Here is a 25,084-nt window from a genome sequence, read left to right on the forward strand (position 1 = left end):
GTTAATGCAGCAAAAAAAGATTTAAATGACAGTTTGACATATTTGAGGGGATTAAACCCAATGAAATTAAATTGTAATGAAATGTTCAGCAGTTGTGTTACTTAAGCTTGATAAAAACAGATAAAATAACCTTCTAAAGCACTATGTTTCCTGTGAAATAAATATAAACATTGCATTGTCACCCCTCCAAACCTCCTACTTACAAATATTAATATTTCCATAAAAAGATGAGGCATGTCTGGTATAACATAAGAAGTTTCTTCCTCATTGAATGTCAGCAAGTTTGATTGTCTTTTGCATATTACACACTTTAAAACTATTGAGTAAGGGTGTGATTAACATGAAGCGCAGTGTCACACCCCACATACGTGTTTGCTCTCAGACAAACTGTATCGCAACCTACACTTTACCCTCCCACAATAAAGCACAAACCTAACATGCCACATGCTTCTGCAACAACACACCTATTCATCTAGAACAACCAAAGAAAAAAAATCAGGCTCAGTGGGTTTTATCTTTTGAGGTTCAGAGTGCTATTATTATCACCAAACACTACAGAAGGCCTTCACGCTGACTTTAGCCTGCTCTAGTACGCTGACAATGCTATAGATAGACTGCAATAGTTTCTTGTAATATATATATATATATATATATATATATATATATATATATATATATATATATATAATTACAATATCATTAAAAAGTTGATTTATTTCACTAATTCCATTCAAAAAGTGAAACTTGTATATATTTCAAATGTTTATTTCTTTTAATTTTGATGATTATAACTGACAACTAAGGAAAATTTGAATATAACTTAAGACCAATACAAAGAAAGGATTTTTTGAAATCTTGGCCAACTGAAAAGTGTAAACATAAAAAAGAACAGGGATACTATAGTCCTTAAACTAGGTACTGGTAGCTTTGGCCCTGTGTGCAGGTGCCAAGTCCTGTTGGAAAATGAAATCTGCATCTCCACAAAGTTGGTCAGCAGCAGGAAGCATGAAGTGCTCTAAAACTTCCTGGTATGCGGCTGCGTTGACCTTGGACCTCAGAAAACACAGTGGACCAACACCAGGAGATGACATGGCACCCCAAACCATCACTGATGTGGAAACTTTACACTGGATATCAAGCAACGTGGATTGTGTGCCTCTCCTCTCTTCCTCCAGACTCTGGGACCCTGATTCCCAAAGGAAATGCAAAATTTACTTTCATCAGAGAGCTTAACTTTGGACCACTCAGCAGCAGTCCAGTCCTTTTTGAAGCGAGAAGCTTCTGATGCTGTCTGTTGTTCAAGAGTGGCTTGACACAAGTAATGCAACAGCTGAAACCCATGTCTTACATACGTCTGTGTGTAGTGATTCTTGAAGCACTGACTCCAGCTGCAGTCCACTCTTTGTGAATCTCCCCCACATTTTTGGATGGGTTTTTTTTCACAATCCTCTCCAGGGTGAGAGGAATATCCCTATTGTTTGTACAAATTTTTTTCTATCACATCTTTTCCTTCCCTTCACCTCTCTATTAATGTGTTTGGACACAGAGCTCTGTGAACAGCCAGCCTCTTTTGCAATGACCTTTTGTGTCTTGCCCTCCTTGTGAAAGGTGTCAATGGTCGTCTTTTGGACAACTGTCAAGTCAGCAGTCTTCCCCATGATTGTGTAGCCTGCAGAACTAGACTGAGAGACCATTTAAAGGCTTTGCAGGTGTTTTGAGTTAATTAGCCGATTAGAGTGTGGCACCAGGCGTCTTCAATACTGAACCTTTTCACAATATTCTACTTTTCTGAGATTCTGAATTTGGAACTTTTCTTAGTTGTCAGTTATAAACATCAAAATTAAAAGAAATAAATATTTGAAATATAATGAATAAATACTGTATAATATACAAGTTTCACTTTTTGAATGGAATTAATGTTCTAAATCAACCTTTTGATGATATTCTAATTATATGACCAGCACCTGCTTAAAATGTAATTTTTACTCAGTAATTTCCATTAATTTTCACAATTACAAAGAAACAAGTAATGAATAAAACATTCAATTTGAATTCCAGTCACACAGTAAGTGCTTGATTGTTAACTGCAATAATTGCTGGCGAAATATTACAAGCAATAAACAGTCAGAATGGCATACTTTTGAACTTTTAAGCCTTGAGAGCAGCACCCAAACAGTTTAATCTTGACATCTCGGGTGGAGGCTGTGATGGTGGCCTTCACATAGTTTCCTAAGACAGACAGTTTGACTGCTGATGTCCTGACATTCATTGCTTTGTGCTTTTCATCAGCTGGAGGGAAGACCTCATGAAGACACACCCCTGCTGTAAACTACATTGACAAGTTGAGTTGCTCTGGTGTGTGTCACATGAAGCCACACCTTTCACTGGTCTTGCCTTCTCTGCCTAGGACAAATATGTAAGAGGGGAAAAGAAGAGCAGTAAACTATATGTTATTCTCCTCTAACCTCAGTCAGATCCAGCGCACCTCAAATACCAAGGTATGACAGACTTCTACCTGTATGTGTGTCTCTGAATTCTGTTTTAATTCTATTTCAGTCATGTTCATGGTTAATATATTTAGCCTATTTGTTTCTAAAATCAAAGCTTTTATTTTATTTATTTTTTTTAGGTTAGTGATCATATCTAAAGCATGTCATTCAAATGAATTCTCTTGTGATGTAGATGTATTGTATGACTGTACACAATGAAATATTATGTTTAGAATTAGTTACAGAGTGCAGTCTTACTAAAGAACAGTTCACAATGTCAAGGTGAGACTGAAGGACAAGACATTTACTGAAGTGTAATTAGAATAGTGCTTCTATACGTCAGAAGTGGGACAGCGCTTTTCTTCTCAAATCAAAATACAAACACACTAGATTTTCCGTCTAGTAGTTCCTGGACTGTTATTTTTGGCAATGATTTGCAAACCATTTTGAATGCTCGCAAAAAAAAAAAAAAAAAAAAAAAAATGTAATTGTGATTCTGATTTGTAATTGTTTATAATTGGGTAGTTGATGCAGAATGTGTCTTTTTAAATGTGACTTTTAAATAAACACCAAGATTTCATTTAAACATTTTTATGTGATATATATTTATATGATGCATTAATTTAATACAAAATAAATAAGTTGTTTGTATATAATTTGCTTATTGTTTATATATATATATATATAATTGCATACGTCTAAATGTTTAGTCTCTCTTAAAGGAAGTAATAAAAGCTGCATATAAAACAATTTAAACAGAATTTGTGAAATGTTGTTTAAAATTGTTTTAAATGGAGTTTAGCATATCGCTTTCCTAAAAGTGTTTAATGTCACCTACCAAAAATGTAAAAGGGTTTGACAAAAGTTTTTACAATTTTAACCAATGCTACAAGAAATCGGGCGAAACCTCCCCTGCGTGATGTTCAGTGCATCTGAGGTTTATTTCCAAGCATGAGAACATTGCCATGGTTTCAGCGGCAGGTGTTTGGACAGGGTGTGTCTGCTCAGCGATCAGGACAAACTAGTTTTGGGTGTATCTAGGAAGGCATGAAGTGAAAGGACAGGGCTACATCATACAAGGAATGGAATGTGTTAATTTCATTTGTGAAATTCTGCAATTTCATGTTCATTTGCAACGACACGCTCAGTATGTTGTCTAGTGGCACCATCTTGTGGATAGTAGCCTAGTTAGAAAAGACACTGTATCTACTGCAAATGTAATAATGTGTAACAATTCCATCTCACAGCGTAAACCATGGCTTTCACTCCAAAATCATACAGTAAAACAGGTGAGGAAAACTCCTTAAAATGACATCCTTCTCATAATAAATCATGAGTATTATAATCAAATCATTTTGTAATATTGTTTATTATTATTAAAAACAGTTACAACATCAAGCACTAGATCCACTAAAGTGGATGATGGCAAAAAGAAATCCCTGCTGAAGGACAATAGCTGGATTAAGACGAATGTGAACGAGGAGGAGAAAGTCGAGTAAGTAAATGGTAAAATGGTAAATCTGTGTCTGTGTCTGACAGACAACTGACATTCTGAACTAATGTTTTTTCCGTTTCTCCACAGACGTGATGGTAACTTCGGCAAAACTGTCCTGAGTCGCTATAAGTCCAACGAAAGCCTTGTCAGGTAGTTCATATCATTTGTTTTTTTATTTATCCCACGTGTTGCCATTGAAATATGAGGCCCTTATGCTCTTTTTTTTATGAAGCCCTCAAGATAAAACTAGCAAAACTGAGAGCAAAACCATCACCGTCAGCCCTTCATCAGGGAGCACTGTCCAGGCGCTCTCTAAGAGGTAACAGACCGCTGAAGACACACTTATCACCTTCATATTTCAGATTTCAGATGTGTTACAAATGTGCATCAGATTACACTGTATAAAACAATACTCACAATACTCAGTGTGAGAGCCCTTTCCACCACATTAGAAACAACTGTTAAATCATTTTGTGACCTAAAGTGTGAAAAAGAGTCAAAATTATTAATGAAAGAAAGTCATAATTATGACAGAAAGTTGAAAACGTGAAAAAGGGAAAAAAGGCAGAAATTATGAGATTAAAAAGTTATAATTCTGATTTTGAATTGTTTTATAATTATGACACAAATTGTTGAAATTATGACATAAAAGTCGTACAAAGTTGAAACTGAAATTATGTCAGTCATAATAAAATGTTGAAATGATGACATAAAAAACTATGATATGAAAAGACAATGAGACGATCTCATAATTTGACACAATTTCTCATTTTTATCTCATAATTATAACTCATATATTTCGATTTTGCTCCCATAATTTCTACTGTTTCAAAATTATGAGTTGGTATCTTATAATTTAGACTTGTCACTCCATGGTATTGCCTTTTTTTTTTTGCTCATAATTAGGATTTACAAAAGCATGATGAGGTTCTTAGGAAAAAAGTAGATGTGATAAAACCGAATTAAATAGTCTCATGTGATTGTTTTTAATGTGTAGATTTGGCGGCAGCCAGGACCAACTGAATGAAACCAGGTAAAATAGACACACTCTTTTAGCACTGCAAAATCACAGCTTTTATTCTTTAAATCTGTTTCATAGTAAAAATGTAGTAATTCATTTAGAAAAACAGTGTATTTATCATACACCATACTAATAATTCATGTGTTAAAGGAAGTGGACTTGAACATGGACTTACATGTACAATATGTGACCCTGGAGCACAAAACCAGTCTGAAGTCACTGGGGTATATTTGTAGCAATAGCCAAAAATACATTGTACATTGTATGATACAAAAATCATTAGAATAGTAAATAAAGATCATGTTCCATGAAGATATTTTGTAAATTTCCTACCATAAATATATCAAAACGTAACCTTTGATTAGTAATATGCATGGCTGAGAATTCATTTGGACAACTTCAAAGGCCATTTTCTCAGTATTTTGAGTTTTTACACCCTCAGATTCCAGATTTTCAAATAGTTGTACTGTATCTCGGCCAAATATGATCCGATCCTAATAGACCATATATCAATGGAAAGATTATTTATTCAGATGTTATTCAGTTTCAAAAAATGTACACTTAAGACTGGTTTTGTGGTCCACGGTCACATAAGATTAGTCACCAACGTTTGCTGTATTTAAAACCTGTTAGTAAGAGTGATCAGAAGCCAAAAATGTTGGGAATTTAAAATATTGAAGAGCTCATTTATCTTCCCTACCCAACCCTACAGAACAACAGGAACTAAAACAACTGTGAAAGCGGAGCCCAGGAAAAGGTAACGCCTCTGGGACACACCTGCTTAGATGACTGATGACTGGCTGAATGAATGAATGAATGAAGACTAGCTTCTTACAAACCTGATGATTGCTCTTTCAGCTCTACTTCTACAACAACAATCAAAGATGGTGCAAAGATAACTGAGACAACTGTGACCACTACCAAGTAAGATGCTGAGGAGACATCACATCAATGTCATAACTAGTTCACACTATATTCATCTTATCTTGCAATCACAGAACAATGTTATGAGGTCCAGGTCAGGCACCGTAACTGTGTCGTCTTCTTGTCCTCAGGCAGGATGTGGTCAAATCATCTACCAAGTCTGAAACCCTCACTGATAAAGACCTGGCAGGTTTAAACACCAAGACTTCTGGGTAAATCAGCTCAGTTCAACATGCATGCGATCATTTTTAATAAACATTCATTCCAAACCAAAATATTAAAGTGCCATTTATTTAAAAAAAAAAAAAAATTATATAGGCTATACCGCAACACACTTTTCACACACACACACACACACACACACACACACACACACACACACACACACACACATACACACACAAAAAAAAAAAACCTTGTTTGGTTGTAAATGATAACTAATAGAAAAACTGTTCAAAATAAGAGAAATGTATTGTTATGTCATGTTTTCTAATTAAATGAAATTCATATTCATTTGTGGCTTAAATGTTCAAATATGTCTCACTGCACATGTAATGTGTTCCTAAAGTGATTACAAGACTGAAGTCATTACCATCAAGTCATCAAAGGACACTGTTGATGGGTGAGGGTTATAGAAAATCCTAAGTTAAAAAATAATAATAATCTCATTTTTTACATATTTTTTTGAGTGTGTTAAACTGAAACCTATAATTCTTTTTGTCTAGACCCACTTCACCTGTCAAGACCACCACAAGGTACAGTAACCACCGTCTTTCTTAAAATACTGTCTAAACCCAAAAGTGGCTACTTTCTTAACCTCTTAGCATTTTCAATTCTAGCGTCAGAACCTACACCAGAGGGGATGTTTCACCGACTAAAACAACATCATATTCTGTCCGGTCCACAAAGAGGTGTGTTTCTGAGAGATTATTACAAATAAATGCATTTCAGTCATTCTAAGACAAAGAAAATCACTGATTGAATGCTTTTCCTCAGCACTGAGGATCAACTGTTTGATACTCTCATACCAACATCGATCAAGTCAGCCAACACTGACAGCACGTATGTGACATTTACATATTTATAAACTAAACAACTTAACATCTTACTCCACAAAAAGTTAAATAATGCACATTTGTGTCTCTAAAGTGACTACAAGACTGAAGTGGTTACTGTGAAGACATCAAAGACCATCAGTGATGCGTGAGTGACATATATACATTCTAGAAAAAAAGATGCATATGCATTAACCTTTATTCATGCAGAAATAGAATTGCGGGAAAAAAATACGTTTTTTTATGTTGCATGTGTATTAACACTGAACCTCTAAATGTTTTTGTCTAGACCAACTTCACCCCTCAAGACCACCACAAGGTACAGTAACCATCGGGTTTCTTACAGATTGCTGAGAAGAGATGTGGATACTCTTTAACCTTTTAACAATTTAATTTACAGCATCAAGACCTACACCAAGGAGGATGTTTCGCCCCCTAAAACAACATCTTACAGCACAAAGAGGTGTGTAAATCAATGATAATGCAGTGCACTGAAATGAACTCGCATTTAGAGACTGAAGTGTTGCTCACAGAACATGTTTTGTGTCTGTAAAGTGACTACAAGACTGAAGTGGTTACTGTGAAGTCTTCAAAGGACACCGTTAATGTGTGAGTGTCATACAGTAGATCAGTGCTTCTCAACCCATGGATGACTACAGGTCTGCAGGAGGAAATGCTTAATAAAAACTGTCCATGCAATGTATTATATATTAATGCATAAAGATACAGAAGCAACATTTAAAGTTCTGCCACGTTTTGTTGGTTGCATTTATAAAACAAAATTGTAACAGCTTTTGTCATTTTTTTTTACATATGGTGAAGTTTATTTATACAGTTCAGATAAATGAATTTCAATATTTTGATTTGAGGACATTTCGGTTTGCTTTTGAACAAACTGTTTTGGATAAACTGCAACGAGTCACCATTTGATGTGCAATTGTAAACTGTTTTGGAATACGATAGGATCCGTTTTTTTTTTTTTTTTTGTGCATATTAACACTAAATCTGTATTTTTTTTTTTATCTAGACCAACTTCACCTGTCAAGACCACTACAAGGTACAGTAACCACATCCTTGTTGGCTAACAAGAAAAACAAATACAGCTCTAGATTGCTGACTAACCTGGAAAAAATGTGGCTACTAATATCGTTTATTAACTTTTTAACCAATTTCATTTACAGCATCAAGACCTACACCAAAGAGGATGTTTCGCCAACTCAAACAACATCTTACAGCACAAAGAGGTAGGAACTGGTCGAAGGTTGTTCACATATTGCAATGATAATGCAGTGCACTGAACTTGCATTTAGAGACTGAATTGTTGCTCACAGCACGTGTGTTGTGTCTCTAAAGTGACTACAAGACTGAAGTGGTTACTGTGAAGACATCAAAGGACATCAGTGATGCGTGAGTGACAAGATCAAACCAAAATGACTTGCATGACATACATCTTTGTAGAGTAAAAAAAAAATTAAATGCAAATAATAATATGTAAAATAAAATGTATTTAATCGTCCATAAAAAGAATAGCTAAATAAATAGGTTTATCAACTTCTAAAAGGGAGGAGAAAAGCTTTCTATATACAGTATTTTGTCAACATTCTCAATTTAGACACTTAATTGCAATTCAATTCAATGTATTATTGTTTAAATTTGTAGTAAATGCAATTAGCTGAACTTTAGAGTGCTTTTTATGACTTGTGTAGAGCGTAAGCACATGTAATTTAATAATAACTTCTGTAGTCTGTGAAATATGGTTAAAGTAAGTTTACTGTAAATATACCAATCTGTTGAAGCATGTATAGCATGTATCTTTCAGTTCCACATTCGAAATGAAGTCGTAATTCAGTGCATTTCAAATATATCAACTTTAGATGTAATACTGAATAACACACTTATTTATAATCAAGTACTTTACATGTGCTTTAGAACCTTAGTCAAAACATCAAGATAGTCTGTGTCTTTAAGTACAACAAAATATGATTAAATCAGAATAAATGTACCTTAAAACTGTTGCTTTTGTTATTTTGAAATGCATTAAACTGAAACCTTTCATTCTTTTTGTCTAGACCCACTTCACCTGTCAAGACCACCACAAGGTACAGTAACCACCGTCTTTCTTGCAGATCGCTGAAATAATGAGGTTGCTCTATTAACCTCTTGGCATTTTCAATTTCTAGCATCAAAACCTACACCAAGGAGGACGTTTCACCCACTAAAACAACATCATATTCTGTCCGGTCCACAAAGAGGTGAGTTTCTGAGAGATTATTACAAATAAATGCATTTTAAAGTCGTTGTTAGACAGAGAAAATCACTGATTGAATGATCTTTTTGTTCAGCACTGAGGATCAACTGTTTGATACTCTCATACCAACATCGATCAAGTCAGCCAACACAAAGTATGACAGCAGGTATGTGGCATTCAGATATTAATAAGGTGTGAACCCATTCGTTTTTGCTTTGGCCTTTAAGCAGTTTAACTATTATGACTTACAAGCTAAAAGCACTGAGCATACTTTCCATTCGAGCTTCACTCTCACTGCTGCAGTGTTTCTTCTATCATGGACTTTTGTCGTTCTTACAGTCGCGAGGATATATCAGTCTCCAAATCCACCAGAACCGTCTATTCTACAAATGAAGGGTAGGATGCTATTTCTTATGCAAGCGTCTTTGCCTGATGCATTATCTGTTGTTCATTACCCTTCTTTATCTGTTTTAATATAGAGATGAGTGGAGCACGGTCACGAGTCCTTCTTACAGCAGAACATCATACACAGAGAGCAGGTTGAGCACATTCAGAGACAGTATCATGTCATTTACAGCTGCGTAACACTACATTACTCGTTACATTTAAGCAGGTTTGTAGACTGCATTTCTTCATTTTGTCCACAGGCCTGTTGACTACCTGTCTGACACGCTCACATCAAAAAGCACTACGACTGTGTACACTTCACCCGAAAGGTATGGAAGGGAATAGACGTTCGTATTTAATTCTGCCTGATATTTAGTGCACGTGTGAAATGCGTATGATTACGTTGCAGGGTAGTTAGTGGGAAGGACATCTGCACGGTCTGCCATAAAAACATGTACACGGATGAGAAGATTATCCTGGATGACATGAACATCAACTGTCATGCAAGTTGTTTCAAGGTTAGTTCTTCTTGAACTTTTATAAAAGGTGTAACACTTTATTATTGCTGTCAGTATGCAAACTAGGCCTATATGAATGCAGAATTAAATATGAAGGTTAATGCATCAAAATATTTTTGTGGTAAGACCCTCTTAAGACCCTGCAGCCTCATATGAGGACATTATATTTGAGTGAATTTCTTTGAGACTGTACATGCTACAGTTTTAAGTCTGGATGTCCTGTACAGAGCACATTCAGGGCTTTTCTGAATGTTTGGATGTTTCACCATCACCAGTCCTTTTCCTTGGTCTACCAAAACATTCTGAGATCAATTTCTCTTATGGAAATATAACAATATATTGTAATTATCATTTAAATCTGACTCATTTTTAAACTGTGTGTCATACATCAACATCCCAGGAAAATGTCATGGGGTTTCAAATCAGAATATGAATTTCTTTTATGAAACAGGATGTTGATTTCATACATTTTCATATGAGGACACCGGGACTAAAAGCATTTTTATTACATATTTTAGGAGACATAACAAATGAATAGGGAAAGAAATTATATTTTAGTGTTCTATGAAATATTATATATTATTATGAAAACCTTGTCAATTATTACTCCCATTATTACACTTCTTTTTTCATTACATGTTGCCCCAAAAACACATTGATATGCAAATTAGATTTGTATATAATGAGAATACTTGTTTATGGCCATTTTACACACATTTTGCATAGAGACATTTTTTTATATCAAATCATTCTGTATCTTTATTCAAAGTTTGGTAAAAAAAAAAAAATCTTGAAAACTAAAAATGTAGTGGTGATTTAAAAAAATCAATGTTTTCGCCTATGCATGTTCATTCATGTCTTTTTTTTTTTTTTTTTAAGAAATTGAGTCCCGATGTCCTCTACCGATAAGGATTTTTTCTATGAGGATTTTCAGATTTTAATTCAATAATTTCTATTGAATTTTTTTTTTATTAATGAAAAAGAATGTAAAAGTATTTTTCTAATTATAGTTTTGAATTGTTTTTAGTGTGGGGTGTGTAATGCGTCTCTGGGACTCCTGAAGGCAGGGGACAGTTTGTGGGTGTACCGTCGTGCCATTCACTGCGAGAGCTGCTTCGGTGTCACTAAGGGTAAGACTCACTCTACTCTGCTTTTCAGTAGAATAATACAGTAAATATGTTTGCTAAATAAACAAAAATGTTTGTTTTACAGGCAAATGGCTCCGCTGAAACTATATTAAGCGATAATGAAGTGATGTTCTGAAAGAGATGGCAAATATACATCCCTATTCCAAAACCTTCCCACGGCTTTGGATTCGGGCCATTTGAAGTTCAGTTTTTGGTGGTGGACTTCTGTCTGATAGACTTTGGGGTTTATTAATTGCATTGATTGCTATCCTCCACGATGATGCAACAAGGATCTTATCCAATTATTAAAATAATAAGAATATCTTTCCTCATGCATTATATTTTTTTGAGATGCTTTATTTTTCTTAACTAATGTTTTTCTTCTTAAAGAATAAATGTGAATGCTGTGAAAAAATATCATATTTCTCCTGACTTTTCATCTGATTGTCTTTTATTGTAAAGCATCATTCCAGAGACCAGTTCTGCTGTACCTTTCACCACTGTAGCTATAAATTGAATATGCATTCAGTTTTCTAAAGAGGCTTTCAAAAATATTCTGTGATCAAGATCAGACAATTCAGCTCGAGTTATGACAGGATTCTTAAGAGGATGCAAATAAAGAGCTAAAATTAGCCATTGCTCTGAGGGATTGAGAGAGTTTGCTTTCATGAAATGTTATCTGCGTTTCTGTCATTTTATAAAGAGGGAGAAAAACCAACTAAACTTCAAAACATAATAGAATTCTTTAAATCAATGACATGTTTGATGTGCTGCTGTTTTCACACCAAAAATTATGTCATTTCCTAGAAGATGATGACATTAATCAAGTGATTTTAATTAGTTAAGGCATTTTACAAAGACTAACAGGAACAAAGCTGATGAGTACACAGGAAAACAATTCAAATGTTATCAGTTAAAACTATTTGAAATATTTCAATTAGAGAAAAGAAAAAATTTACAAATTATCAGATATTCAGCAAAAAGTTTCAGACCAAAGAAAATAGGTGTAGGATGTACTTTAAAACAATTTACACCCAGACATTCCAAGCAAATTTTACAATTACAAACAAGTAACACTAAAACAAGTTAAGCTTAACATTTCAGAAGACTGAAATCTAAAATTTTACACTAGCTAAAAAACACTAAAATTGTGAGTTTAATACCTCATCCAATATATTAAGAGTAAGACATGGGCCGCTATACCATTCAAACATTCGGGGTCAGTGAGATAATTTTTGTTTATTTAAAAAAGTATCTTAAGCTCAATGAGGATTATATATATATATATATACATTCCTCCAGTCTTCAGTGTCACATGATCCTTCTGATCTTTCTGATCATCACTAATGTTGAAAACAGTTGAGCTGCTTAATATTTTTGGGTGTATTCTTTGACGAACAGAAAGTTCATAAGAGCAACATGCATTTGAAATAGAAATAGGCCTATAACTTTTTTGCAACACTGTAAATGTATTACTCTCACTTTTGTTCAGTTTAATGCGTCCTTACCGAATAAAGTATTCATTTCTTAAATAATCAAACAACGTAATGACCTTTGAACGGTAGTTTATATTATGGAAATGTGAAACTGAATAAGCCTACAAAGTTGAAGTATAAGGAATAGAATAGAGTAGAATAGAATAAGAAGGCACCATTTTATTAGTCATCTGAATCAAATGAAGGCTGGCGAGAGGTGGTGTATTGCCTGGTGATGTGTGTTTGTCTGTCGTGTTTTGAACTGGGAAGGAGGAGACAGAGACACATGCATGAGCAGCACATCAGCGTCTGAATGAAGCGGGCAAGCCGCCTGAAAGCACTGCGAGTCTGGGCACACAGGGTAAACAACACCGCCACCATCTAGCGTACAACTGTTTACATGCTTTTCTCTTCAATGGACGGACTATTGTTCAAGCCGCAGATGATTGCGGACGTCAATGGCAACAGTAAGATAATGAACGCAGAACTGGAGGTGAAAAAGCTTCAGGAGCTCGTGAGGAAGCTGGAGAGGCAGAACGAGCGGCTCCGGTCGAGAGCGAGCGCCGGGCACAGCTGCACCTCCGGCGGCCGTGTGTCAGCAGCTCCGGTCACCGGGGGCTACTGCGCTTCTCCTCCTGAGTCTCCATCTTTTGGACTATCGGAGGAGCGCTATCCGTATTTTCATCCGCAGTCAGTGACTGGTGCTGATGAGGAGGATGCCACTGTCCTGGATGAGTTGGAAATACTAGACCTTCATCTTGTTCTCCCCATCGATGGAGAGTCTGATTACAGCTGGTACTGATGCTGTATCGTTAATTAACTGAGTAAACTGGTGTCATTTTTACCTAGACTGTTAGGATTTGATTTTTAGCTTTGCATGCTCTTTGTTATCCCTTAAATTCAGTTCCCATGAAATATACCATTAGTGGACTACTGTATGTGTCCAGGTTCATTGTTACTGTAGGTGCATATCTTATCAGTGTTGCAGATTGTTGATGTGAAAGATTTCCATATTTTTCTTCAGATTGTTTGTCTTCTAAATGTGTAGTGCAAAGATGCATATTTAACTGGTCATTTGTGATGATCTCACACCAGATGGTCAAAAGTAGTCTAACCTGTACCTTTGCACTATACAGAGAAATGACAAATACAGACAAATCTGGCCTGCCCTTGTTATGGGATGAAACATTAGTCTTGAATGCACAACTCCTGCAGTGGGACTAAAGTTAGTCTTCTTTGCAACTTTAGGGATCTTGTCTATTCACAAACTAGCTTGTAATTCTTCAAAGAGAAAGGTAAACTTGAAATCGCATTATATGACCCCTTTAAGAACACTTGAATGAATACTTATTGTCTCTTTCAAACATGGGACAAAGATTTACTGAAAGCAGATAGTGGTCATATAGCCTTTTAATATTTTAGGTGTTGTCTCAAACTGCCTTTTGATCAGCTGAATTAATACACATATAAGGTTAATGATAAAATTCATGATACATCCAGGCAAACAAAAGTACAGATGTTTTGACCAAGTGTTTATGTCACCAGGTTGTACGTGTCTCCAAAAGCCAAGCTGTTTCCTCATCTTCTTCTCCTCAGTCCTCTTCAGTGGTGCAGACACGTGCTGGACAACCCCAGACCAGAGGTGGAGTTAGCCAAACGCTCATTGTGCAACCAACTGGACCAAGGTACTTACCATCAGTCCCATGAATATAAAGTATGAAATTTGAATTTCTAAAATATCCTTGTTATTTATGGTCCAACTGAGCTTGAGGGTTCGAGATTGACCATTCTAGCTTTTCTTTAAAGAAATAGTTCACCCGAAATGTATTCACCCTCAGGCCATCTAAGATGTAGATAAGTTTGCTTCAGCATCTGAACAGATTTGGAGAAATGTATCATTGCATCACTTGCTCACCTGTGGATGGGTGCCGTCAGAATGAGAGTCCAAACAGCTGATAAAAACATCACAATCATCAAAAAAGTGTCCTCTATCCATATAGTGTATTCACTTTGTCTCATCTGTATCAGGAGAGAAATATGCACAGATGGATGAATTTGTTTATTACAGACACACAGCTTTTCTCTTCACAAGACGTTAATTAATGGACTGCTGTGGATTACTTGTGGATGATTGTGATGTTTTTATTAGCTGTCTGGACTCTCATTCTGACGGCACCCATTCACTGCAGAGGATCCACTGATGAGCAAGTGATGCAATGTTAAATTTCTCCAAATCTGTTCTGATGAAGAAACAAACTCATCTACATCTTGGATGTCCTGAGGGTGAGTACATTTTTAGAAAATGTAAAACTTTTTTTTTAATGCAATCTAGATATAATGCAGATACATACACTATTTAATTATAGAAATCTGTAAGATGTCAAAAAAAAAAAAATCTGAAAATGAACAGTGGAAGACTGTGGTCTGTTTTAATGTTACCCAATATAATATATAACTGTATAAGATCATAAACAATACGAACTTGAGGATATGTAAAGTTATCACTACAGTGTCTTGGCAGCTAAAAGGTGAATAGATAACCTACATGTTCTGCACTTGGATGGTATCCATATAAACAACTCCTATATAAATCTTCCTGCAGAATCAGCACTAAATAACACAGATGTATCGAGGACCGTCCTGGGGACATTGTGAAATGTTTTTGTATCAGTTGTTTCTTTGGATTAGTCCGTACATAAATGATGTATGAAGTGCATACACAGAGATGTGTGTTGTGGAGTTGCGGGCGCTCTGAATGGCTTTTGAAAGGCCAGATTCAGCGAGTTTGGCTCAGTGCAAATGGGGTCATGAATACATCTTTGTTTTTCTGGGTAGCCGTGAATGCTTGTTTTTGTGCGATCTGGGAAAGGCTAATTGTTAAGGTATGCATAAGTACTGTGATCCGCTTGACTACCAATAACTCATTCAACCCATTTTCACTCTTTAAACTGAACAGTTTGTCCCAAAATCAAAGTTCCAAACCTCCCCTTCTTCCGTGGAACACAAAAGAAGCAACTGAGAAGAATGTCCTAGTTACAGTTTTCCTGAATTTTCAGAAATAGCTTAAATTTCTTTATTGTTTATTTTTGCAGTTAAGTGAAAATAATTCAATATTTTTAATGTGGTCAATGTGAACCCCTTTGTGTAAAAATGTATGTTTTTTTATATATCCTCATTCACTACCTCTTACTGTTAAAATATGACTGTTGTTGTGTGTAATGTGTTTTTTTATTGATTGCACTTCCTTTTCCCGTTAGCCAAAAGATGGAGAAGCGTGCTCTCTTCAAGCGTTCTGTTCAGTCCTGTAGACGAACTCTCTTCTTTAAGCAGCTCTTCTAAACCCTTTACTAAACCTGCACTAACTGAGCAAACAGGTAACACTTGCGCCTCACTCATCCTAACCTAAGAACAGAAACAACTCTCTCTAATCGCTAATAAAGGTACTGTACTGTGTCACTGATAAACTACATCGTCTGTACTGTGTATTACACAGTCCATTGTGAAAAAGAAGTACAATTTAGAATACTTTTACATAAATTATATAGCTTAAAAGAACAGTCTATATTGTGTAGTTTTACTCATTGTTTTTACTCACCATAGTCTGACATGATATCTATCATCTCTCTCCTGACCCAGATCCACCTTCACCAAACCATCAGAAGTCTCTCACAGGGAGGAACTGCTCCAGCCTAACCGAAAGATCTCCCACATTCCTCTATCACATGGCTACACACAGTAAGATCGACTAAGATCATCAGCATTTATTTTATTTTATTTTATTAAAAACCCAAAAAGTTTATTTCTGTGGAAACAAAAAAGATGCTATTTTCAGCATCATTACTACAGTCTTCAGTCACTTGATGGTTCAGAATAAAATGCTGAATTAATGCATTAGGAAACTGCTTACTTTACTTTCATTTACTGCTTTCTTATTATTATCACTGTTGAAAACATACAGAGTTTTTTGATGAACAGAAAGTTTAAAAGAATGGAATTTATTTGAAATAGAAATCTTTTGTAACATTAGAAATGTCTTTACTTTCACTTTTTTGAACTTTCTGAATTAATGTTATAACAAATATGTCTGTTATAAAAGTCAACTATTTCAGACCACTTTAAAACATTTTTTTTTAATAGAAAGTAAAATGATTATATCATGATATTTTCTTTATATATGAGCCAAACTTTTACGTAACATAGGTCAGTTTAAATTAATTTCACCATAAATCATATGATATTACAATATCATATTATCGTATTTCAAGATAAAACTTGAAACATTGTTAGTCAACATTTAATTTATCAATCATATTTTCTGTTATGTATAAAAAACTAAAACAAAATTCTTCAGTCTGTAAAGCAGTATGTATTCTGTACATGAACACCGTGTGTCAGGCAAAAATACTATTTAAACTAAATTATCTATTTTATTTTATTATGGGGAATGGTTTAGTTATTAGACAAACTAGACAAAACAGGACACCATAATTTTCAAGCAGTATAAAAATGCAGTTTTAGTTTTCTCAGTCAGTGCTTTATACGTGAGGCTGAATTCTCCATGTCTCTTTCAGGTAATAGTCATTGGCAAAGGCCTCTCAGTCCTGAGTCATCCATAGACAGTGATCTCAGTGTCTCTGAGCTGGAGGACGACACCATCTCTATGAGCTATAAGCTTCAGGACATGACGGATGTGGAGGTCATGGCCCGACTGCAGGAGGAGAGTATGTCTGCTTTAATTCATCAAATTGTAGAGGCGTGATATTTGCAATGATTTAGATTAAAGATTTGGTTCATTCAAAAATTTAAATCCTGTCATCATTTACTCATAATCATTGTTATTTCAAACCTGTATGACGTTCTTCTGTGGAATATAAAGACGATTGAAGAATGTTAGTAACCAAACACTTTCAGTTCCCATAGGCTTCCATTGTAATCTTTGTCCATACAGTGGAAGTCAATGGGAACCGAAACTGTTAGGTTACCAACATTCTTCAAAATAGCATCTAAAAGTGTGGATTGGGGCCGAAAAAAGTATTTTGTACTCAGGATGCTTCATGTAAATCCATAGAAACACATGTTTGTTTTTAGGTCTACGGCAGGAGTACGCGAGCACCTCTGCCACAGCCACGTGCCGCAGTGCTAGTTTTTCGGTGCACCCAGGTGCACGCAGGAGCATGAGGAGTGAAGCCGAGCTAGAGGAAGAGTACGATCAGCTGCCGGCTCCGCAGCCGCGGCTCTTCCGTACGTCCTCCATGCAGCGCAGCACGTCCCACTCACAGAGCCTCTCCAGCACGCCTCAGTACCTCAACAGCCTGTCCTACCAGCAGCTGCACATGCCCAACCTCAGCTCCAGCACAGCCACAGAGACCCAGAGCTACAGAGCCCACACAGGTCAGACTGCACACAGGCTGGAAATATACTGATAACAATAGCAATTTTTTAAGTACACAAAAAGTCTATTTCTCTCAAATATTGTTCACAAATCTGTCTAAATCTGTGTTCGTGAGCACTTCTCCTTTGCCGAGATAAACCATCCACCTCACAGGTGTGACATAACAAGATGCTGATTAGAGAGCATGATTATTGCACATGTGTGCCTTAGGCTGGCCACAATAAAAGGATACTCTAAAATGTGCAGTTTTACTATATTGGTGGGTCCGGGGTGGTCTGAAAACCAGTCTGGTGTGACCACCATTTGCCTCACACAGTGCAACACATCTCCTTCACATAGAGTTGATCAGGTTGTTGATTGTGGCCTGTAGGAGATTGGTCCACTCCTCTTCAGTGGCTGTGTGAAGCTGCTGGATGTTGGCAGGAGCTTGAACATGCTGTCGTGGGTGACATGTCCGGTGAGTATGCTGGCCATGCAAGAACTGGGATGTTTTCAGTTTCCAGGAATTGTGTACAGATCCTTGCATTATGGGGCCGAGCATTATCATGCTGCAACATGAGGTGATGGTCGTGGATGAATGGCACAACAATGGGCCTCAGGATCTCGTCACGGTATCTCTGTGCATTCAAAATGCCATCAATAAAATGCACCTGTGTTCATTGTCCATAACATACCCCTGCCCATCCCATAACCCCACTATGGGCCACTCGTTCCACAACGTTGACATCAGCAAATTGCTCACCCTCACAATGCCATACATGCTGTCTGCCATCTGCCCTGTACAATGAAAACTGGGAATCATCCGTGAAGAAAACACCTCTCCAAAGTGCCAGACACCATTGAATGTGAGCATTTGCCCACTCAAGTCGGTTACTCTGAGACGGTTTCTGACAGTTTGTGCAGAAATTCTTTGGTTATGCAAACCGATTGTTCCAGCATCTGTCCGGGTGGCTGGTCTCAGATGATCTTGGAGGTGAAGATGCTGGATGTGGAGGTCCTGGGGTGGTGTGGTTACAGATGGTCTGTGGTTGTGAGGCCGGTTGGAGGTACTGCCAAATTCTCTGAAACGCCTTTGGAGATGGCTTATGGTAGAGAAAGTAACATTCATTTCACGGGCAACAGCTCTGGTGGACAATCCTGCAGTCAGCATGCCAATAGCATGCTCCCTTTAAACTTGGGACATCTGTGGCATTGTGCTGTGTGATGAAAGCACATTTTAGAGTGGCCTTTTATTGTGGCCAGCCTAAGGCAATAATCATGCTGTCTAATCAGAATCTTGATACACACTTGTGAGGTGGATGGATTATCTCGGCAAAGGAGAAGTGCTCACGAGCACAGATTTGTGAACAATATTTTAGAGAAATAGACTTTTGTGTTCATAGAAAAAGTCTTAGATCTTTGAGTTCAGCTAATTTAAATTGGGGGGAAAAACAACAGTGTTGCATTTATAATTTTGTTCAGTGTACATTTTAGCCAAGATATAAATTAAAGTTTTTTATTTTTATTTTGTAGTACAATCCTTTCTTTTTTTCTTTTCTTTTAAACTGTTAATATATTATCACATCTCTAAAGACAAGGATCTGAATAGGGACATAGCTAAAGTTCTATTATTATTCCAAACCTTCTCCACAGCAACACGCTGCTTTATCACTCAACTCTCTATGTTTTGATATGAATGCAAGGTAGAATATCAGTGGCTCTCCAACTGTTTCTCTTATCTGACACACTCTGGTCAGTTCATGAGCTGATGATCTGAATCAGGTGTGTTAAGGAAGGCATACAGAGGGTGGAAGGACATCTTAATTCTCTAACTGCACCATGAGGAGGCGAGGAACGAGTGAGGAAGCTTTCAGAGGAGTTATGTAGTGGGTCCCGGGCAGCCCTCTGGTTGAGATCCACTGCTATAGACTGTGCTTAAATAGACTATAGACTGTACATCACGCTTTTCCTAGATACTTTCCATTTGTGCTAGATTGGCCGTTTTAACACACATTGTCTTTCTTTTTTTCAGACAAGCTAAGGAGGAGCATGCCAAACCTGGTTCGAGCTCCCAGCACCCCCAGTGTCTCCAGTGTGCCTAATGTTCCTATTCCCGCTCACATTGCCACATCCTCCTCATCTTTGTCGTTACTCCGCAACAGTCAGAGTTTTGATTCCCACAGCGGTCTGACCAAGATACATTCTGCAAGTGAGAAGTCAAAACATCACATTAAATTTGATGATAACTTTCTTGTAGCAGATTATATCACACTTTGTCATGAACCTCGGGTCAAATTTGATTGCTCTCTGTTCAATCTCAGTTCCCTCTCCGGGCCAGTTACAGCAGCGGGTTCAGAGCGAGGGCAACTTCTCAACACGGCCCCCTCTGAAAGCCACGGCGTACGTGAGCCCTACCATCCAGAGTGCCCCCACAATGCCTTCCTCTGTTAGTCTCGGCTCTATCCCCAGCAGCAGCAGCAGCATCTCTCTCCCAAGCAAACCCAGCGCCCCCTCGTCCACTCGTAGCGCTCTACCTCGGCCTGCTTCCTTTGTTGGGACAAGTGGGGCCTCGCGCAGTAAAATCGCCCAGCCTATACGAAGGTATATCATTCACAATTCTTCCTCCTTTGCTTGAGTAAACTACTGAACATTCACCTGTCAGCCTGTACTGTTTGTTTTTTATAACATAGGCCATTCCAGAGTTGACAAGTGTTATTTTGTTAGACATTTACTGTTAATTACCAAGTTTCATAGTCAGTGAATCAAATATACATTTAGTTACAGTTCAGACAAACTCGGGCAATATGAATTATTGTAGGCTGCAGACTAGTGTTAGGCTTATGTTTAAAGATATGGGCATAAAACAAACAATACATTGACCTGAAGTCACTTTTTGTAATTCTATTAATTCATTTAACTGCAAAAACGTTTTCAAATTAACTTTTTTAAGCAATTATTGTTATTGCAAATTGGTCAATAATAAATCAGCATATCATGTAATTAATTCATTTAATATTTGTATTGGTTGACAGCCCTAAAAATACTGACAGGATTGATTGATTCTTAGAAATCCCAAGTGGATATTAATTTAAATAAATTTACTAACTTGCAGTTAGCAAGAATATTTTTAAAGAGATATTTTTTACTTTTACTATTTTTTACTATTACTTTTATTATGAACGTAAAGACATTTTATGTTACAAAATAAATCTACTCTTCTAAATCTATTTCAAATAAATGCTGTTCTTTTGAACCTTCTGTTCATCAAACAAAGAGCAGAACAACTGTTTTCAACATTTTGATAATAATCAGAAATATTTATTGAGCAGTAAATCCTCATATCAGACTGATTTCTGAAGGATCATGTGACATTGAAGACTGGAGTAATGATGATGAATATCCAGCTTTGCATCACAGGAATAAATTACATTTTAAAATAAAATAAGATAGAAAACAGTTGTTTTAGATTAGAATAATATTTCTGTATTTTTTTTTATCAAATAAATGCAACCATGATGACTATAATATATTTTTTTTCGCAAACAATGAAATCTCTTTCTGAACCAAAACTTTCGAGCAGTAGTGTAGCTTAATGTTTTAAAATTAATTAATTCATGTTTGTTCATGATTTATTATATATGTTTCAATATACGTCGAAATTTGCATTAACAAATAATAGTAAATGCTGTCAAAATTGTTCATTGTTAGTTTGAGATGAAAATAAATTGATCCTTATTAGAAAAATGATATTTTAATATTATATATATATACTTTAATGCATAATACATTTGAGTATTGCTGTCATTAACACTAGTCACTGTCTTTGCAGTTTACTGACCCCACCGAAGAGTGTCTCTGCTCTGAGCGCCCTGCGTGACGGCAGCTGGAGGGACGGATGCTATTAAACTGCTCTGACCTTAAATGTCTCAGGCCCAGCTGGCTGGGCACAACTAGACCTGAAGTGGAAATAAAATAGCATCAAGTGTTTCGAAGTTGAAAAGTACTGTTAACAAATGCAATACAGCTCTACTGCAATATTCCTGATGGCTGAAAACCAGAGAGTTATGCATACAAGTGTTTACATGCAAATAATTTTTCTAACTGCAGCACAATTTTTTTTAACCATTGAAACCAATTATATTAATAATAAGATAATAATATAAAAGACAGCATTGGTTTTGTTAGATGTTACGATAAGTCATTGTCTCTCAAATAGCACTTTTACTGTTAACTTGCATTTTTACATTAGATAACCAGTTTTTGCCAGAGTAGTACCTGATGGGTTTCTGTTGCGCAAGTTGCATTCCTTTTTTTAATAATGTTGTCAATTACGTAGCAACATATGACAAGAGAATTATTTGGGTGATCTGATGCATTTGTAAAAGCAGCCAAAATGGACTGTAAACCACTGTATACTGCTGTTAAAGTACAAATGCAGACAAGAGTAAATGGCAGCCATTCCAGATTGTATGTTTACATAATGCTTGTTATACAGAGCATTATGGACTAGACATTTGCACGTGAAATGTTAATATTTGTTTCTGTTTTTTAAGAACTAGTTTATGATGACTGGTTTCAAATGTTGAATAAAAGGCTTTTGAACTGAATTATAATGTTTGAAAAAGTTCTGTACTGTACTGTGAACAAAGGATATCTATAAAGGGAAACTGAAATACAATATTCAAGAGAATATTACAATTTTGGGGAAAACCTACCCCTCCTAGGATGTTTGTCTGATTTGCACAAAATTTGGGATGCACCATATTGAGATTCTACTGACAAAATGTTAGCAAAGGAAGTTGGATTCTTTAATCGTTTAGCAAACATAGGCCAATATATTTTGGGGTCATATTTGGTGTCATACTTATTATGCATTTTTTTATTGTAATGCATTACAACCAATCACACACGACTCCGTTGAGTTTATGAATGCAATGACCAATCAAAAGCGTTCAGATGAGTCATCGCTGAAACGCAGCGCTCGCTGACTGAATTATGTTATCTGGCGAATACTTTCATCATATACACAACAAAGTACAAAAGTACTTACAATGTAAGTAAGAGATTCATTTCACAGCGCAGACAGCTTCATTTATTATAGAGAGTTTTTTTTTTTTTTTTTTTTTTGAGAGAGGGAGTGTGTGTAAATTTGTGCTAGACTGAAGTAAGCAATAATGTATAATAATGTAATGTTTTTTTTCCCTCGCTTTCTATATCATTTACTCACCGTTTGAATTGTAAATGAAAGCGTTATAATTAGTATCTTACATTTTTATTAAGCTGTGATTACGTTAGATACAAATTGAGTAGTAGCCCTATTAAACAAATATTTAATGGCATGACACCCATATTTGTTACCTGCCTAATAAGATGGGTTTTTGATGTGCTTAATTATTAGACTAGCATAGGCTTAGAGTTCACCTTATGCCTATGATTCAAGTTATTCATGTCTCACGAGGAAAATTAACTAAGAAATAGGTGAAAACGAACCCCGTGCATAAATTTCAGGCACATTCATAATCCTGTGAACCTTATTTTTGGCTGTTTACACTAATAACATGTTTAAAGTCAGAAATAATTTCACCACCACCGACCCATCTAATACTCTCTCTTGAGTTTCCAGGTTCCTCTACAAAAACTACCCATGGTTTTAGCAAGAATAACCGTTTTAATTCAAATAATAATTTTTGGTTATAAAAACTGACCCAAGCCAACAATAGCCTTGAAAATTACTTTAAATGAATTATATAAAAACAATGAGGCAATAATGATCGTTTAATTAGGCTGTTAAAATACATAATGTAGGCTAATACAAAATAATCAATATATGTACACTACATGTTATTACAAATACCTCCAAAGGGAGCCAAAGGCCATGTAATTGCTGCTTGACAGGACGATGAAATCCTTGTTTAGGCTACTGACCAAAAATCTTATGTATACACTGTAACTAATTTAGCGCTTGTTGGAACAGCATGTAGAAAAAAGAAGTGCAATAATGGGAGTAGTAAATGGACAGATTTTCATAATAATATCTAATATTTCTTAGGGATATTGCTATATAGTTTGTTTTCATATGCAATTCTTTTTCAGTCTCCCAAAATGCATAATAGACATGATTTTAATCCTGGTGTCCTCTACAGTCGACATGTATAAAATGATGACCTGTTTCATAACAGGAAGTCATATTTTGATTTGAAGCCCCGTAAACATTTTCCTGAGATGTGTATTTATGACACACAATTTGTAAATTCATCATATTTAAATTATAATTACAACATATTATCATATTTCTATAAGGATGTACATTTTATCACTAAACTAATGTAGCTATTTTTAATAACCAAGGAGAGGAAGAGTTCATGGTGCAACCTCCAATCATTTGGTATTTCTGGAAAGCCCTGAATGTGCCCCTTTACATGATAACCAGAAAAACTGTGGCATGTGAGGTCTCAGAGAAATTCACTAAAATATAATGTCCACTACAGAGGCAAAAGCTGGGTCTCAGGAGGATTCATTTTTTTGTTGTTGTTGTTTTTACTTCCATAATATTTGATGGGGGGTACAACAATACAATCCTGCTTAGGGCAGCCATTTGGTCAGCAGCGGCCCTGTTTCCAAGTCTTCTCCAGGTAATACATAAGTATATGAATAATGCAGTGCTAATTTACATATCATTTATTTCAGCCTTCAGAAACTAGAAAATATATCTTCTGTTTTATTCTGTGATAAAAATGTAGTATATTGCTCATTGGTAAAATTCAAAAATACTTCAGTACTTAATACTTCAAAGTTAACTATTAAAAATAATAGCTGAACATAAGTTCCCCAGTAAAATATATTGTTTTGGAATAAATGTAAAATGCTTAAAACACTAACTTGATGAGATTCATACTTGGCTTTAATAAACAGAATACTGATAACATTGTAAATTTAAAAATATAAAATATTGTTGTTGTTGTTGTTTGTTTGTT

The 25,084-nt window shown here is 35.9% G+C and overlaps 2 protein-coding genes across 6 annotated transcripts; both read left to right on the top strand.

Annotated features, from left to right (window-relative positions):
- The first annotated feature begins 2,368 nt into the window (after positions 1-2,368).
- LOC113053457 (mucin-22-like) lies at positions 2,369-11,679 on the top strand. 3 transcript variants are annotated; one of them, XM_026218501.1, is made up of 29 exons: positions 2,369-2,498; positions 3,737-3,778; positions 3,876-3,984; positions 4,072-4,134; positions 4,217-4,303; positions 4,982-5,017; positions 5,718-5,762; positions 5,864-5,929; positions 6,061-6,141; positions 6,498-6,551; positions 6,655-6,684; positions 6,769-6,840; positions 6,926-6,991; positions 7,079-7,132; positions 7,274-7,303; positions 7,385-7,447; positions 7,540-7,593; positions 8,012-8,041; positions 8,166-8,228; positions 8,338-8,391; positions 9,054-9,083; positions 9,165-9,236; positions 9,327-9,398; positions 9,572-9,628; positions 9,712-9,771; positions 9,880-9,948; positions 10,029-10,137; positions 11,165-11,267; positions 11,350-11,679. In XM_026218501.1, the coding sequence occupies exons 2-29, from the start codon at positions 3,745-3,747 to the stop codon at positions 11,364-11,366; spliced, it is 1,680 nt and encodes a 559-aa protein (XP_026074286.1). In that variant the 5' UTR covers positions 2,369-2,498; positions 3,737-3,744; the 3' UTR covers positions 11,367-11,679. The 3 variants fall into 3 exon arrangements, with proteins under 3 accessions (XP_026074286.1, XP_026074287.1, XP_026074288.1); XM_026218502.1 differs by lacking the exons at positions 7,540-7,593; positions 8,012-8,041; positions 8,166-8,228; XM_026218503.1 differs by lacking the exons at positions 6,769-6,840; positions 6,926-6,991; positions 7,079-7,132; positions 7,274-7,303.
- Positions 11,680-12,936: 1,257 nt separating this feature from the next.
- On the top strand, positions 12,937-22,699 carry LOC113053456 (SLAIN motif-containing protein 1-like). 3 transcript variants are annotated; one of them, XM_026218497.1, is made up of 9 exons: positions 12,937-13,534; positions 14,285-14,424; positions 15,997-16,113; positions 16,376-16,474; positions 17,311-17,460; positions 17,828-18,130; positions 20,143-20,319; positions 20,432-20,711; positions 21,940-22,699. In XM_026218497.1, exons 1-9 carry the CDS (start codon positions 13,140-13,142, stop codon positions 22,013-22,015), a joined length of 1,737 nt encoding a protein of 578 aa, XP_026074282.1. In that variant the 5' UTR covers positions 12,937-13,139; the 3' UTR covers positions 22,016-22,699. The 3 variants fall into 3 exon arrangements, with proteins under 3 accessions (XP_026074282.1, XP_026074283.1, XP_026074285.1); XM_026218498.1 differs by having other exon boundaries at positions 14,336-14,424; XM_026218500.1 differs by lacking the exon at positions 15,997-16,113.
- Positions 22,700-25,084: the final 2,385 nt, after the last annotated feature.

Source organism: Carassius auratus, chromosome 34 (assembly GCF_003368295.1).
Source record: "Carassius auratus strain Wakin chromosome 34, ASM336829v1, whole genome shotgun sequence".
In the NCBI taxonomy this organism is placed as follows: Eukaryota; Metazoa; Chordata; class Actinopteri; order Cypriniformes; family Cyprinidae; genus Carassius; species Carassius auratus.

Bases quoted from the DNA above. Each gene is read 5' to 3' on its own strand.
- LOC113053457 (XM_026218501.1), top strand. From the start codon at position 3,745: ATGGCTTTCACTCCAAAATCATACAGTAAAACAG. The intron at 7,133-7,273 runs GTGAGTGACATA...GTTTTTGTCTAG, and splicing joins TCAAAGACCATCAGTGATGC to ACCAACTTCACCCCTCAAGA. The intron at 7,448-7,539 runs GTGTGTAAATCA...GTGTCTGTAAAG, and splicing joins ACATCTTACAGCACAAAGAG to TGACTACAAGACTGAAGTGG.
- LOC113053456 (XM_026218497.1), top strand. From the start codon at position 13,140: ATGCTTTTCTCTTCAATGGACGGACTATTGTTCAAGCCGCAGATGATT. The intron at 13,535-14,284 runs GTACTGATGCTG...TTATGTCACCAG, and splicing joins GGAGAGTCTGATTACAGCTG to GTTGTACGTGTCTCCAAAAG. The intron at 20,320-20,431 runs GTGAGAAGTCAA...GTTCAATCTCAG, and splicing joins GACCAAGATACATTCTGCAA to TTCCCTCTCCGGGCCAGTTA.